Raw genomic sequence first — 14,548 nt, forward strand, 5'->3', positions numbered from 1 at the left:
TGGGTTTTATTTTTATTTTATTTACAATTCTTCAGAGAACATTTGTTATTTTTGTTCGGACATGCTTTTGTTCATACATACAAAATCTGTTGATCTCTAATCCTCTGAGAAGAAAGTTTAAAATTCAGAGTTCTACTTCCCTGGGTTCACTCACTTTACCGAGTGGCAAACATTTCCGAGTGTCTTTTGTGGCGTGTGAGTGCTGTGACCCTGCTGTCTGCAGTGCTCCCAGGTGGTCTCTGGGGACAAGCTACGGTCCGTGGCTGTCAGTGGCAGGGTCCTCGCTCCAGTGCGCATCTCGTTTCTCAGCCACGAGTTTGATGAACTGAGAATGACTGGCATAGAGCTTGAGCTGGTCGCTGATGTCCACCCACTTCACCTTCCCCGCATCATCTCCGGCCTCCAGGGTGAGCTTGTCCATGGTCTCCCCTGGGTTGCAAAGAAGCAACACACCAAAAGAAAGAAAATTTGTTTATTCTGCCTTTTTTTAAAAATGTAATTCTGTATCCTCAAATTGTCTTACTAAAAATAAGATTAAATCTTTGTTACTAGGTAGCCAAAGGATTAAAAACCAGAATATTCCAAAATTTCTAAATTTTAACTGATTAAATATTAGTTGAAAATTTTTCTCTTTATAGACTATTCCTTTGAGAGGAAGAGAGATGCCACACTATATGAAAGCCTTTTCAAAAACAGATTCCAAAAGGATTATAGAGTTAAATATAAAAAACCTAAAAAGCAAATCTATAACTCATTTTGTTGTTTTAAGTTATATAATTAGATGCCAAATTGGAAACTAGAATACAATGTATCTACAATTGTATTACACATATAGAAATGCCATCACTGTCAGAGATGCAAATGCTCTTCCTACAGGATAAGCTGTCAATGTTTACCCAGTGTGTTAAAGACAAGCTCTCCCTGGGGAGATCATATTGATTATTACCCAGTATGTTAAAGACGAACTCTCCCTGGGGAGATCATATTGATTATTACCCAGTGTGTTAAAGACGAACTCTCCCTGGGGAGATCATATTGATTATTACCCAGTGTGTTAAAGACAAGCTCTCCCTGGGGAGATCATATTGATTATTACCCAGTGTGTTAAAGACGGACCAGACTGTTGCGTTAAACAAGGTGTGATGGCCTACTGCAGTACCCTGAGCACCGCCGAGAACTGAGGCAGGAGTCTGCCAACAGCTCAGTCAGCCTGGGTTATGTAATGAGACTCTGTCTCAAAAACAATGACCCAGAGGACATTTAAGGCAACATATGTGCATGTTTTATGTATGTATATAGACATTTAGTATTATATACTATGTTCTTTAATTTTTATTTACTTCTATGCACATGAGTGTTTTGTCTGCATGACTGTCTGTGCACCATATGTGTGCCAGGTGCTGGAAGAGGCCAGAAGAGGGCACCGGCATCCCTGGAACTGTAGTACAGACACATGAGTCACAATGAGGGTACTGCGTGTTGAACCCAGGTCCTCTGGAAAAGCGGTCAGTGCTCTTAACTGCTGTACCCTGCACCATATCTCATTCTTAAAAATGGACCGGATCAAACTTTCCACCTCTGTGATACAGGTGAAAAAAATGATAGAGATAAACAATGGACCACCAACATCACTAAACGTAACACAGTAGGTAGTCCGTGACTGGAATCCCAGTATTTGGGAGTCACAGGCAGGAAGATTGCCCACGAGATCATGGCCAGCCTAAGCTATATACTGAGCTCAGCACAGCCTGGGCTACAGATGAGCTCAGGACAGCCTGGGCTACGTGAGGCCAGCCCACATTTGTTGCCATCAAGTGGCCACAATATTCTTTTACGTGACACGCCAAGCAGAGGAAGCACCTTTGATCTGTGTATTTGTGAAGGTGCACAAAGTTTGGAGGAAGCTATGGCAAACTGGTAACTGAAGGTGGTGGTTTATATTTTCTTCTTTACACCATCTATTCTCTAAGTTTCAATTATTTTACCTATGTAAATCACCAGTACAGTTAGACAACAGAAGTCCTTCTTAAGAAGACAATGCTCTGGCCACGGCTCTAAGAGCAGGCACCAGCATCCCAGCTCTACATCGGCCCACACTCCAGCTGCCAACACCTCCACAGACTGAGAGACACACAGCTGCCATGAAGCTAAAGTAGAGATCCTCAACCTGAGGTTGCGACCCCTTTCACAGGGGTTGCCTAAGACCATCAGAAAACACAGATATTTATGTTACAACTCATAAGAGGAGCAAAATTAAAGCTATGAAGTAGCAACAAAAATAATTTTATGCTTGGGGATCACCACGACACAAGGAAGTGCATTAAAGGGCGGTAGCATTGGGAAGGTTGGGACTCACAGATTTAAAGTGTCCTAATAGCGCAGTACAGTCCTCTGGCACGCTGTTTTATCTGAACTAACAATATCTAGACTTTCTTTCACTCCTCTGGTCACCTGATTAATATTTAAATGCATGCAGATGTCAGCAGCCACCTCTAGTGAGAAGAAAACTGACCTGAAAACAAACAGCTCTCATATCCACACTGCCAGTCCCGTGGGTAGAAAATCCCGTCATGGCAGGGAAAGGGAAGAGCGGCCAGCCTGGGGCATATAGTTTACTGCCTCTATGCACAATTATATTAGCAGTAAAGGATTCAACCATGAGAACAACACACCTTAGACCACCTTACCAAGAAGTCTCTAAGATGCCCAAAGGTCTGAGGAAGAGTAGAGACAGAGGCCTAGTGCCCACGGGTCTACTTGCCTTAATTCCTTTTGTTAGATGAACCACAGCCCATCTAAATAGGTAAAAGCGAGAGCCAAAGACTTGGAATTTATGGGCAAAGAGTTTTCTTTTTACAGAGAAAGATCAATCACCCATCAGGTAAAAAAAAATCCACCTTCAATCTTCGGAGAAAAGGTCATTTTTTTTACCCTTGCAAATAAATAATGAGTTGTGTGCAGTTAAACTGTAGAAACCCTATCTAAACTCCATTCGCATGCGGCTTCTAAGTTCTAGGCAGAATTGCTGCATAGAGAAAGGATTTGGTGCTGGAGTTTCCCCAAGGCCAAGAACAGGCTGAGTGAAAGGAGACCTCCCACATCTAAGCCTCGGGTCCAGGGACAAGTGATTAGCATAAGATCAGGCAGCTCAGCAAAGAGCCAGAACACGGAGTTCTCTCAACACAGCCTCATTTAATTACTCCTTAAATGAAGGCCAAATGCTTAAAACACCACTCAGCTTAGCAAGGAAGGATGTTCCGAGGAGCCAGCAGATGTATAAAGACCATAAGTCACTCTGAAACAGCAGGTTCCCTTCTCTTCTGTAGTTACAAACTGTCTCTAAGTCCCAAGACCTACAGATGAGGAAACGCCCTTGCTCAGCAACACATGCTTATTACAGACGCACAGCACCCGAGGCCGCAGCACCAGGGCGGCACACCACACAGGGTAAATGTAAATTCCATTTCTTACCTCATGCCAAACTGCCCTGCCCAAATTCTCACTTGCTTTTGCTTTTGTTTAGACAAATTTAATTAAAGCTTAATAAATGTAGTAAACAATTGCTGGCTTTAAATCGCATTATGTTAGCCTAACTCCAACCCCACTGCCATCGACAGATTAAGGATGTTTAGTCACTGCGGACAAACTTCGCAGGCTCTGTTCTCAGAGCTCTTTTAATACTAACAGCTTCACTCGCAGATACATACAACCCTAAACTCAACAGTTAACAGTTTAAATAGCTGAGATACTAGTTGTAATGACGTCCTAGGAGACATCTTGGCTTCAGCTGGCCTCAACTCTAGTCAATGGACACATTTAAGATTAGAATCACCTGTTTCGTCGTGGTAGTTCACAGCTTCTGTCTCCATCCATGCATTATCAGTGTTCCGAGGATCGTCAACATACCCCTTATATATCTATGTAGGGGGACAGAGAGACAACAGTCTAGGCTGAGACGGGAGTGAGTGGGAGAGCAGTTAATTGACACACAACACTGCTGAACTAGACACTTTAAAGCAGATAAGATTGTACACAATGATACAGATTTTATCCCCAAAATGATTACAAAGAAATGTAAATAGCATAGAACCTTTATCATGGCTTCATAGACTTTTTATATTCCTAAGGGGACAATATTCTCTTTTGTGGCAGCTGTGGAATTCACAGAATCCTCAGTATCACAGAATCTGAGTGGGCTGGGGATGAGCGTAGTGGTAGAATACGCTTTGTGTGCTGGAACCCCGAATTCAACAGCACCAAGGGGAAACCGAGACAGTCAACTTGGGCCATGTCCATAGTGTAAGTATTTTCTGTTAATAGTGTAACAATTTCTGTGATTATAGTTTCATATGCTGAAGAATATGATAAACCTAGGAAACAGAAATCTGAAAATTGAAATTTAAAGCTTACTGATAAAAGGAAAAATTTAGTTCTAGCTATCAACACAATGTGGGTAAATGAGCCAGACAGCATACATAACAGACAGAAATGCATACATACATAACAGACAGAAATGCATACATACATAACAGACAGAAATACATGACAGACAGAAATGCATACATACATAACAGACAGAAATGCATACATACATAACAGACAGCAACACATACATACATACATAACAAACAGAAACTCCTCTTGCAAGGCCAAGGAAGAAAATTAAGAAGCCCAGCCCAGGGCTGAAGAGGGCTCAGTCAGTAAGGTGAATGCTGGAAAACACAGGAGACCCGTGGATCCCTGGAGCCTGGGGCTTCTGACCTGTCAGCCGGACCTAACCAGTAAGATGGACCTAAACCAATGCAAAGTAAATGGCACCTGAAGAACCAGACCTAAGTCTTCTCTCCTCCAACCTTACACACACACAAATCCGAGGATAGCCCAGGTTACATAGCAAATACTGAACCAACCAGAGCTACATGTTACAACCCTAACAAAAAGAAAAAAAAAAGAGATCCCAATTATTGATGCCCAAAGGCTTTCTGTGAATATTTTCTTTGAATAACAGAGTATATAGATAATATATATAGGCATAAAACTTAAACAGCACCCCCCCCCCAAAAAAAAAACACCTTGTAAAAAACAAGTCTAAGATGTAAATGGCCTTTCACAACAAGCTGGATTCCTGTAAACAAAGAGATCTGTTTACTGACTTCCCGGTGTGTTAGAAAAGAGCTTTTTTTTTGTCACACAAGTTCAGTCCTCTGCTGAAGAAAAATTAGAGGGAAAAAATGCAATAAATGATCAAATGAGCTAAAGCCAGGATAGAAACATTAAGGAAAATCTGCTTTGTGAGCAGACCCCAAGTTCCCTGCCGTCAGGCCACAGCCCTTGGCAGAGCCTCCCTCCCCGGGGCCCCTTACCACGAGATGCTCCTGGCTGAAGAGTGTGTGCAGCTTCTCCTCGATCTCTCTCTTCTCAGCACTGGATTTCTGCAAAGAGTTGAGGGCCTCCTCACCGAACTCCCTTTTCAGTGTGGCACTGATCTTCTCTCCAGGGTCTACCATACCCTATGGGCACAGTTTTAAAAAGTAGAAAGCTTTGGTTCATTCGACCGAATTCACTGACTGGTACAATAAACAAGTATTACTGTCTTTGCCCACAATGGTTATCCCCACCCCTCTGTAACATTCTTAAACCATCTGTTCCCAGCAGAAGCACCCAAGAGAGGTGAAGCACACACTGGCCACAGCAATGGTCCAGGGTGAGGTTACAGCAAACTCTGCCAGGCAAATTCATTTCTTCGTACTATCTAAACCCAAACTACAAGGCCTGGAGGCAAGAAAACAGCACTGTCTGATCCATCCAGCCATGATGGCTTCCTCAGAAGATACCAGCAACACTGCATCTGAGAGCTGCTGCAAACCCCAATGTTTGCTTCTCCATAGAAACTAAAATTTGCTTCATTACACCCTTTAAATGTCACCTTCCCCAAAGGCCTTCTCTAGCTGTAGCTACAATTGCAATCTCTCAATCCCTTTTGACTTCCTGTCCTTCCTGCCTTAGTTTTTCTTGTATCATCTACTGACAAAATACGTTTAAGTTTTTCATCTTACTACATTGACTGCCTTTCCCACAGGATTGTAATGTATATATCGCTCTGTTATATCTCAATGCCTACAATATTAACTGACAAAGGCAGAGAATGATTAAGGAAATGTATCAATAACAACAGTGGCTTCCTTGACCAAATTTCAAATGACAATAAAAACTGTAATGCCCTACGATGAACTCATTCTTATGTCATTGCATTCAGCATGAGTGGTCTGGTACACACGGATCGGCCTACGCTTGGACCAGCAACTACGGTCTGTAATTCCATTCCACTTTTACACCTCAAAGAAAGACATGTTCTTACTGACTGCAGCATATTCATAAAAACTCATCTTCCCTCAGACTACCTCCACCTCACAATAAGATAAACTATAAAGCCTCTACCACGCATATGATATATGTATCTTCAAATACGGCACAAAGTCAATATGGGCTATAAGTACACTCTTCCTGATGGTGATATGAACTTTAAGGAAAAGTTTGTAACAAGTGGTTATCTTCTTATTATGTTTAAAAATTATATGAATTCAATAAGAAATACTAAATGTATATTGATGTGGGAGTCCCCTCTGTGTGCTGTGATTACCATTAATGAATAAAGAAACTGTTTGGACCTATAGCAAGGCAGAACTTAGGTAGGCAGAGAAAGCTAGGCTGAATGCTGGGAGAAAGAAGGTCGCAGTCAGAGAGAAGCCAAGAAGCCACTGGAGACAGACGCTGGGATCTTTACCTGGTAAGCCACTTCCAAATTTGGGTCTAAGGATATGATGCCTTGGAAAAGAGGCTCTTCTCTTGTTTCCACAAAGGATGAGAGCCTGTGGGTTGCTTCCAGACTGGTGTGGATTGATGGAACAAGATCCCCTGAAGGTTGCTGTGAACACCCCCCAAAAATGACTATGCCCAACAATCAGCAGGAAGCAGTATGAAGAAAACTATGCCCATATTCCCAAATATTGTCTATAAATGTTTGTTTATATTTAAAGGGGGATATGATATAGATATGAATAATTTGCACTGGTATGGATCTTGGTTTATTGATACAAATTTAAGGTCAATTTTGTTATATGTATATATATTTTTGATCTTGATTAAGGTATTGTGTTTGTGTAGTTCATTTAAAAATGTAATGTATAATGAAGAAATATAAGTTAATAGATACTCAGCTATAATAGTCAAGCTTGTAGTCGTGTTAGTTAGATTTTCTAGATGTATAGAGATATATTTCAGTTAGACAGGCATTCTTCAAATCTTTCAAAGACTACAGAATGTGGCATTTAAAATGTTTTAATAACTTAGGACTTTTGACAGTGAGACACATCTGCTCTTGGCAGCACCAATTACTTCAAGAGAAAGATGGGCATCGAAGAGGCTTCTTATGGAGTTGCCTAGCCATTTGGGCAAGAAACTGCTCTTGGCTGGACTGCTTAATGAACTGGACATTCAAGATGCACAGAGAAATGACGGCTGAACTTGCTTAAAGGTGAGACGATCCTTCGGGGTTCCTGCTTCATAAAAGAGTCTGCAAGACATTCTTCAGGACACAGAAGAAAGTGACTAAAACTGCCAATATAGGTGGAAGTGTCTTTGAGATTTCCTGCTTCATGGAAAAGCCTGCTGGATACTATGGGACTGTAGGCTGAAGATGGATGCCCCAATGGTACAGAAGAACTTTGAGTGTCCGTCCAGGTAGCAAGATGTCTCTGTCAATTCTAGAATTTTGGAAGTTGCTTACATGTACTTCCTGTTTACTTAGGTAATATTATAGTTATAGTTTTCCTTAGTTATGATAAAAGATAGAGTAGATATAAATATTGTAACTGTAATTCTTGTTTGATACCTGTTTTGTTATATGTAATTTTACTATGTTAAAGTTAAAACCTTCCTTTTTATTTAATTAGAAAAGGGGAAGTGATGTGGGAGTCCCCTCTCTGCACTGTGATTACCATTAATGAATAAAGAAACTGCTTTGGACCTATAGCAAGGCAGAACTTAGGTAGGCAGGGAAAGCTAGGCTGAATGCTGGGAGAAAGAAAGGTGGAGTCAGAGAAAAGCCATAAAGCCACCAGAGATAGATGCTTGGTTCTTTACCTGGCAAGCCACAGCCACGAGGTGATATACAGATTAATAGAAATGGGTTAAATTAATATAAGATTTAGCCAATAAGAAGCTAGAGCTAATGGGCCAAGCAGTGTTTTAATTAATACAGCTTCTGTGTGATTTTTTCAGGTCTAAGCTAGTCGGGCAGTCGGAAAGAACAAACAATCTCCCTCCAACAATATATAACTGAGTTTCAAGTAGGGGACTGAGATAGACCTTAAGTTGCGAGTGCTACCCATATGTCAAATACTCACTGGCTATCTCTCCAAGGTAAATGGGGCCTACCTTCATTGTAATGACAAAAGCCTGGACTCCATCACCCAGCAGCCAGCGCACAGAGCAGAACATGAGCCTCTATCTAGCCAAAAGTTCATGTTCTTTCCAAAGACACTACATTTGTACTTGAATCCAAAAAGCTTACAGCATTCTAAACTCTATGGTGAGGACTGTGGTGGGCATGAAGGGGCAGCCTCCTCGCACAGGAGCTTCACAGTGAGCGAGCTCAGCAATGAACAGTGATAGCATCAGCAGATGGTGGGGCCGTGCTTACCCCTGGGATTGCCCACTCTCCACAGTCTTTCCTCTTTATTGCAACAAACTGTAAGATGCATTTCCCGGAAACAGGATGTGTGATTTTATTGCCACTGTCATCTCTTTTCCACCTGTGAACAGGGACAGAAGACAAGGTTCCAGCTCACACCTGTGCCAACACCATAAAGATGTTCTCTATATAACAAAGTACTTATTTATCCAAAACCACCAGTTTAAAGGACTGTCTTTATTAGAAAAATGCTATATTTAGGAAGTTTACTTCACACAAGGATGTTGTATTCTTTTTAAGAAGAATTTAGATTATATATAATTCTTACTACTTAAAGTCTGTCAAAAAAAAACATTTAAAAGCAGAACATAACTTGAAGGAAAGGTTTTCAAATGTGTTGCATGAAATGATAAAAAAGATCTGGCAATACTTCTATTGATCACTTCACCCTGGATATCAGAAAACCAGGCTACCAGTAGTTTTAGCTGACTGTAAAATAGTACTTTTCAGTCTTTATGGCATCTTTAGACTATGGGGGGGGGGGGGCTCCATCCTATTATGTCTTGAATTAAATTACATGGTTAGGGAATGGCCGGTCCAGAACACGCGTTTTCTAACCATATCCTCTTTTCCGAAGACAAGCCTCCCCTCCCCTTCCTAACCTACACCCCCAACTTCAAAGTTTTTTGTAAAACTGGTCTTCGAGACAAAGATAAGAACTTTGTACTTCCAGTAACAAAAGGAAAAGAAAAGTCTATGCTGAGATTCTCACTCTAGAAGAGACGTGAAAGCACACTAGTGTGGATAGGTCTCCACGTTTATCTAACCCACAAGTCCTCTTGAAGGAGCAGAGCCAAACCCTAAAGTGCTGCATTATAAGAAAGGTTTCAGACTGAGGAGCACAGTCTGAAATTAAATTAAAAGAATACTTAGTGCAGACCCAAAAATAACATAAGAAAGATACAAAGCAATAAGATACTGGTCCAAAAAACTGAGCATCTACTCAGGTCTGGCTCTATGAGCAAGTGAGAAGGGGGTGGAGCATGAAGCTGAAGAAGCCAGCGAATGGCTACACAGCACGATTCTCAATTCTGTGTTCTGAAGAGAGCCAAGAATTTTGTTCAGCAGAGAATGTCACAGCCTGCTAGCATTTTAGAGAGCTCCCTTATTTCCACAGAGGCATGGGGGTGACTCAAGGGAAACAGAATGACTCAGAGCCCAGCTAAAATGCTGTTACCATCCGCTACTTTACCTGCGCCATACTTAATCCACTCACTCATCTGAAACTGAAGGTATGGACGGCTTTCACAGATCATTCTCCTTCAGGACCATTCTCTGCAAAGGGCAGCATCCCTGTGCAAACATGGTGCCCCACGGCTCCTTTCTAGGGTAAGACTGTCAGTAAGTGTGCCCTTTCAGACGTTTGAGGTCAGGGGTGGGAGTAACTTGCCACTCCTGAGATGCCCTCAAGGTCTGTCTGGTGGCATTCTAATGAAAGCTCCTGGATTCTTTGTAATGGCGTCAAGTTAACAATAAGACACTACAACATGTTACTCCAGCTGTCTCCTATGTCTCACATGCAGTAAGTCTCGTGCATCAAGAGGCCACAGTGAATGACTGGCCTGCATCCTCTAGGCTGTATAAGTGCACGATGTGACAGGCGCACAATGAGGAATCTGACTAATGCATTTCTCGGAACACGTCTCCAGTTGGTCAGGTTTCATGCATTTTATTTTAAATTTTCCACCTTGAAAATGAAGCTATAGCTCTTCAAATGACCAAAACTTTAATATTTACACTTTTTTATGCCCTCTAAAGTACCTACTCAGAGCTGGGGAAAACAAAACAAAAAAGATGTTTAATATATAACTGCCAGATGTGTCCAAACTTTTGACACTGCAACATGATTTTGTCACTTACAAAGCTCATGCTCAAGAAATGAGCTCTCAATTCAAATCATCTGTGCTGCATTGGGCCACGTTCACAGCTTTCTCTGGGTACAGAATGCAGCCCGTGGACAGTAAGCTGGACAAGCCTGGTAGATAACACCTGATGTCCACCTACATCATAAAACCACAACTTAATTACCTGACTGACTGATTTTGAGACTTTGAGACAGGTCCCAAATCCATGTCAACCCTCCTGCTTCAATCTCCCATGAATGGGGATTACAACATAAGCCACAGTTCCTAGCTAAAACTACAGCTTTTTTCTTCCACACACACTATAATGTCCCATAAAGTCCCATGTATGTGTGTACGCGCGCACACACATACACACACACACACAGCTAACATTTGTATTTTCCAAGCACTTCACTCTCTGCTACTGAACCCCACTCGGATCTTACCTGGTTATGATGGGATCTGCAGCATGATTTGGGCCCCACCTCCCCAAAAGGCCCCGGCCAACCAGTCCTGTCCTCCCTGCAGGGTTTCTAGGAAGGAAAAGGACAGAGACCACAAACAACATACAATCAATTGAATGCATTCATTTTTTAAAGTTTGGCTTGATACAGCATGCATGTGTGTATACATGCTTGCTTGTGTGCTGGCAGGTGAACATGTACATGTGTGAAGGCATGAGGCAGACATCTGGCCTGAGGTGTCATCATCAACAGCTCTCTGTTCATCAAGGAAGAGGAAATCAGCTAGTCTGGGATAGCCTAGCAAGTCAATTTACCTCTGGGATACCCTGTCTCTGTCCCTTTCTTGAGTCATAAGGTTACAGGAAGCCACCATGCCTGCTCGGCTTTTATGTGGGCTCTGGAGGGCCACACTCCTGTCTTTATGCCTGTACAACAAGAGTTTTATCTACAGAGTCCTAGTCCCCTAACTTTTTGTTTGTTTTTTGTTTTGTTTTTTTTTTTTTTTGAGACAGGGTTTCTCTCTGTGTAACAGCTCTGGCCGCCCTGGAACTTGCTCTGCAGACCAGGCTGGCTTTGAACTTGCAGAGAAGATCTGCCTGCCTTTGCCTCCCAAGTGCTAGGATTAAAGGCATGTGCCACCCCTCTCCCCGGAAGCCCAACTAACTGTTTGATCTAATCCACAGCCCAGAAAACAATGGCGGCTCTATGCATCTGCACGTAGGCCTACATTCATTACTGCTGTCGAAACCGAGTGGTTTTTTTTTTTATTTTGTACTAAATTCACAAACATACAGACAATAATTTTTTCTTCAAACTCATGGACACGTAAGGAAGATGAGCAAAATGAACCTTGATGTTAAAATAATTGGGCTTTACTTGTCTTTTTTAAATTGCATTTTATTTAGTATGTGTGTGTACAGGTTAGAGAAGAAGCTGCAGAAGTCAATCCCTCCACTAAGAGTCCCCAGAGCAGGAAGTCAGTACTGCAGTGGAGACGTCACCCACAGAATAATCTCACCCAGCAAAGCATTCTAGCTCTCATGTCTTACATGTTTGCATAAATTCTTACTAAAAGCCATTACCTCACTTAATAAATATCCACTGAAAACATAAATTGCAATCCCTTTATATAATTTATTCAATTATTTCAACCTTCAAGATAAAATTCTGAAACAATACATTCAAATTCTGTCACTAACTAGCTGTGTGCAAATTGCTAACGTTCTTTCTGAATCCGTTAAATAGAACTAAAATTATATGTGTATACCCAGAGCTCTGTGGAAATTTAATTACTTCCCTTACACTGTGAATGCCAACACCTCACCGCCCTCCAGACTTACATTAAGTCGCTACATGCCAGCACCCACCTGGGTCTTCCATTTTCAATCTCGTACAGGCCATTCTGGCTCTTCCTCTCCACATGCCCGTCCTTTTCATTGAATTTTGGAGAAAAGTTGCTTTCACTGCAATGCAAAATAAAATAATGATTAGATACCACCTACAGCTCAACGATGTAACTCTCTGCTATTCAAAACAAACAGAAAAAAAAAAAGATATCTGAAGCCGGGCGGTGGTGACACTCGCCTTTAATCCCAGCACTCGAGAGGCAGAGGCAGGCGGATCTCTGTGAGGTCGAGGCCAGCCTGGTCTACAAGAGCTAGTGCCAGGACAGGAACCAAAACCACAGAGAAACCCTGTCTCGAAAAATCCAAAAAAAAAGGAAAAGATATCTGAAAAATTTAAGAGTATGTTCTGATTTACAAATCATCTGATTTACAAATCATCTTATTCAATCAAAGCAGGCTCTAGGGGTGGGCAAGGATCCTTTTTATCCAAAGCAGAAAAGGATGTTGTATTATGAGGCCTGTTAACCCTTTTGAAAGAAGGGACTTCCTCCTACATGAGCAAAATGTCCATATCATACCAATAACACAGAACTGTCTGTGGGCGCACTATGGCAACTGCTGGCTCCCACAGGATCCCGAACAAGAGCTTCCTTCTGAACCAACAAACTCCATCAGCGTTACAACTAGAAAAGCAATTAGCGCATGTCCTCTTCATAACTCATGGCCACCACCTGCACTCAGTCCTCCTCACCCTTATACTCAGCCTTGTTCTCCTCACGTTACACTGCGCCCACGTGTACAGTTGTTCACACACATGCATGTTCTCTTCATGTTACACTGCGCCCACGTGTACAGTTGTTCACACACATGCATATGTTACTTGCTGGATTTGGTTTGAGAGAGGCCTGGGCTCTTCTGAGATTATGTGATGGTAGTTTAGCAAAGAGTGTGAGAATAAACTCGGGAGCCAACACGTTATATGCCACAGCCATCAGCAGAGCAAGCATTGGTGCTTTCCTTTTTTGTCTTTTTAACTGGTACATAATCACTGTGCGTATTATGGGGTACAGAATGATTATCTGACATGTATAACTGTGATGATCAAATCTGAGTCATTAGGATTTACATCATCTTACACGTTTGCTACTTCTTTACATGGGGAACTTTTGAAATTCTCTTGTCTAACTCTTTATAAAATATATAACAAAGTACTGTGAACGGTAACCCCCGCTGTGCCATAAGATGGCAGAACTTACTTCCTAAGGAATTCTGTGTGGGTAGCTGCTGGCTTCCCAATCACCCACTTACACTTCCTAGCCTGCAGTTAGCACTCTCCTGATATCTACGTCAATCAACTTGTTTGCTGGACTTTTGTTGCTATAAGTGCTGGGGTGGGGGTACACATGTGCACATGTGTGTGTGCAGAGACTGAGGTCAACCTTGGGGATCAATTCTCAGGGGTCAGACACTCATTTTTCTTAGGCAGAGCCTTTTACTGGTCTGGAACTGGACAAATATGCTGGGCTGCTGGCCAGCGAGCTCCAGGGATCCCACAATCCCAGCCTCTGCAGCACTGGGGTTACAAGCACATGCTGCCCCTTCACCCCCACCCCCAGCTTTTTACATTGGTTCTGGGGACCAAACTCAGGCCCAGACCCTTCCACAGTTAGCACTTTACCCACTGACCAATCTCCCAGCCTGAAATCACTTTGTTTATCTTAGACGTAAATGTCAGACCAACATACAACTGCAAATTATCCAATTTGCCAAATACAAATGGACTGGACACTGTGAATGTAATTTTTATTTGATAATTGTTCTTATTGCATATAGTTTTACTGTATTAGTATTACTAATATTTACTATATTATTAAATAAAAATAAAAACTTCCTTTTTGTTTAGACAAAGGGGGGAATATTGTGGGATATTTGATTACTGTGTGAAGGTGTACTTCTGTGATTGGTATAATAAAGCGCTAAATGGACAATATCCGGGCAGGAGGTGTAGGCGGGACTTCTGGGCAGAGAGAGAACTCTGACAAGAAGAAAGGCAGAGTCACCATCAGAATGGAGAGGAACAGAAGGTACATGATGGAAGAGAACATAGATAATATAAATGGGCTAATTTACATTATAAGAGCT

At 41.9% G+C, this 14,548-nt stretch overlaps 1 protein-coding gene across 4 annotated transcripts in view; it reads right to left on the reverse strand.

Annotated features, from left to right (window-relative positions):
• Nucleotides 1-14,548, reverse strand: part of Nudt9 (nudix hydrolase 9) — a 22,429-nt gene continuing 7,881 nt past the window's right edge. For all 4 annotated transcript variants that reach the window (XM_075942718.1, XM_075942715.1, XM_075942716.1 and 1 more), the window contains exons 3-8: nt 12,428-12,523; nt 11,043-11,129; nt 8,702-8,813; nt 5,364-5,510; nt 3,833-3,917; nt 1-429 (exon numbers count right to left, since the gene is read on the reverse strand). In XM_075942718.1, coding sequence (XP_075798833.1) covers nt 251-429; nt 3,833-3,917; nt 5,364-5,510; nt 8,702-8,813; nt 11,043-11,129; nt 12,428-12,523 — 706 coding nt within the window. In that variant the 3' untranslated portion in view covers nt 1-250. The remainder of the gene's footprint in view (nt 430-3,832; nt 3,918-5,363; nt 5,511-8,701; nt 8,814-11,042; nt 11,130-12,427; nt 12,524-14,548) is intronic.

The sequence above is a fragment of the Microtus pennsylvanicus genome, chromosome 12 (genome assembly GCF_037038515.1).
Source record: "Microtus pennsylvanicus isolate mMicPen1 chromosome 12, mMicPen1.hap1, whole genome shotgun sequence".
Taxonomy (NCBI): domain Eukaryota; kingdom Metazoa; phylum Chordata; class Mammalia; order Rodentia; family Cricetidae; genus Microtus; species Microtus pennsylvanicus.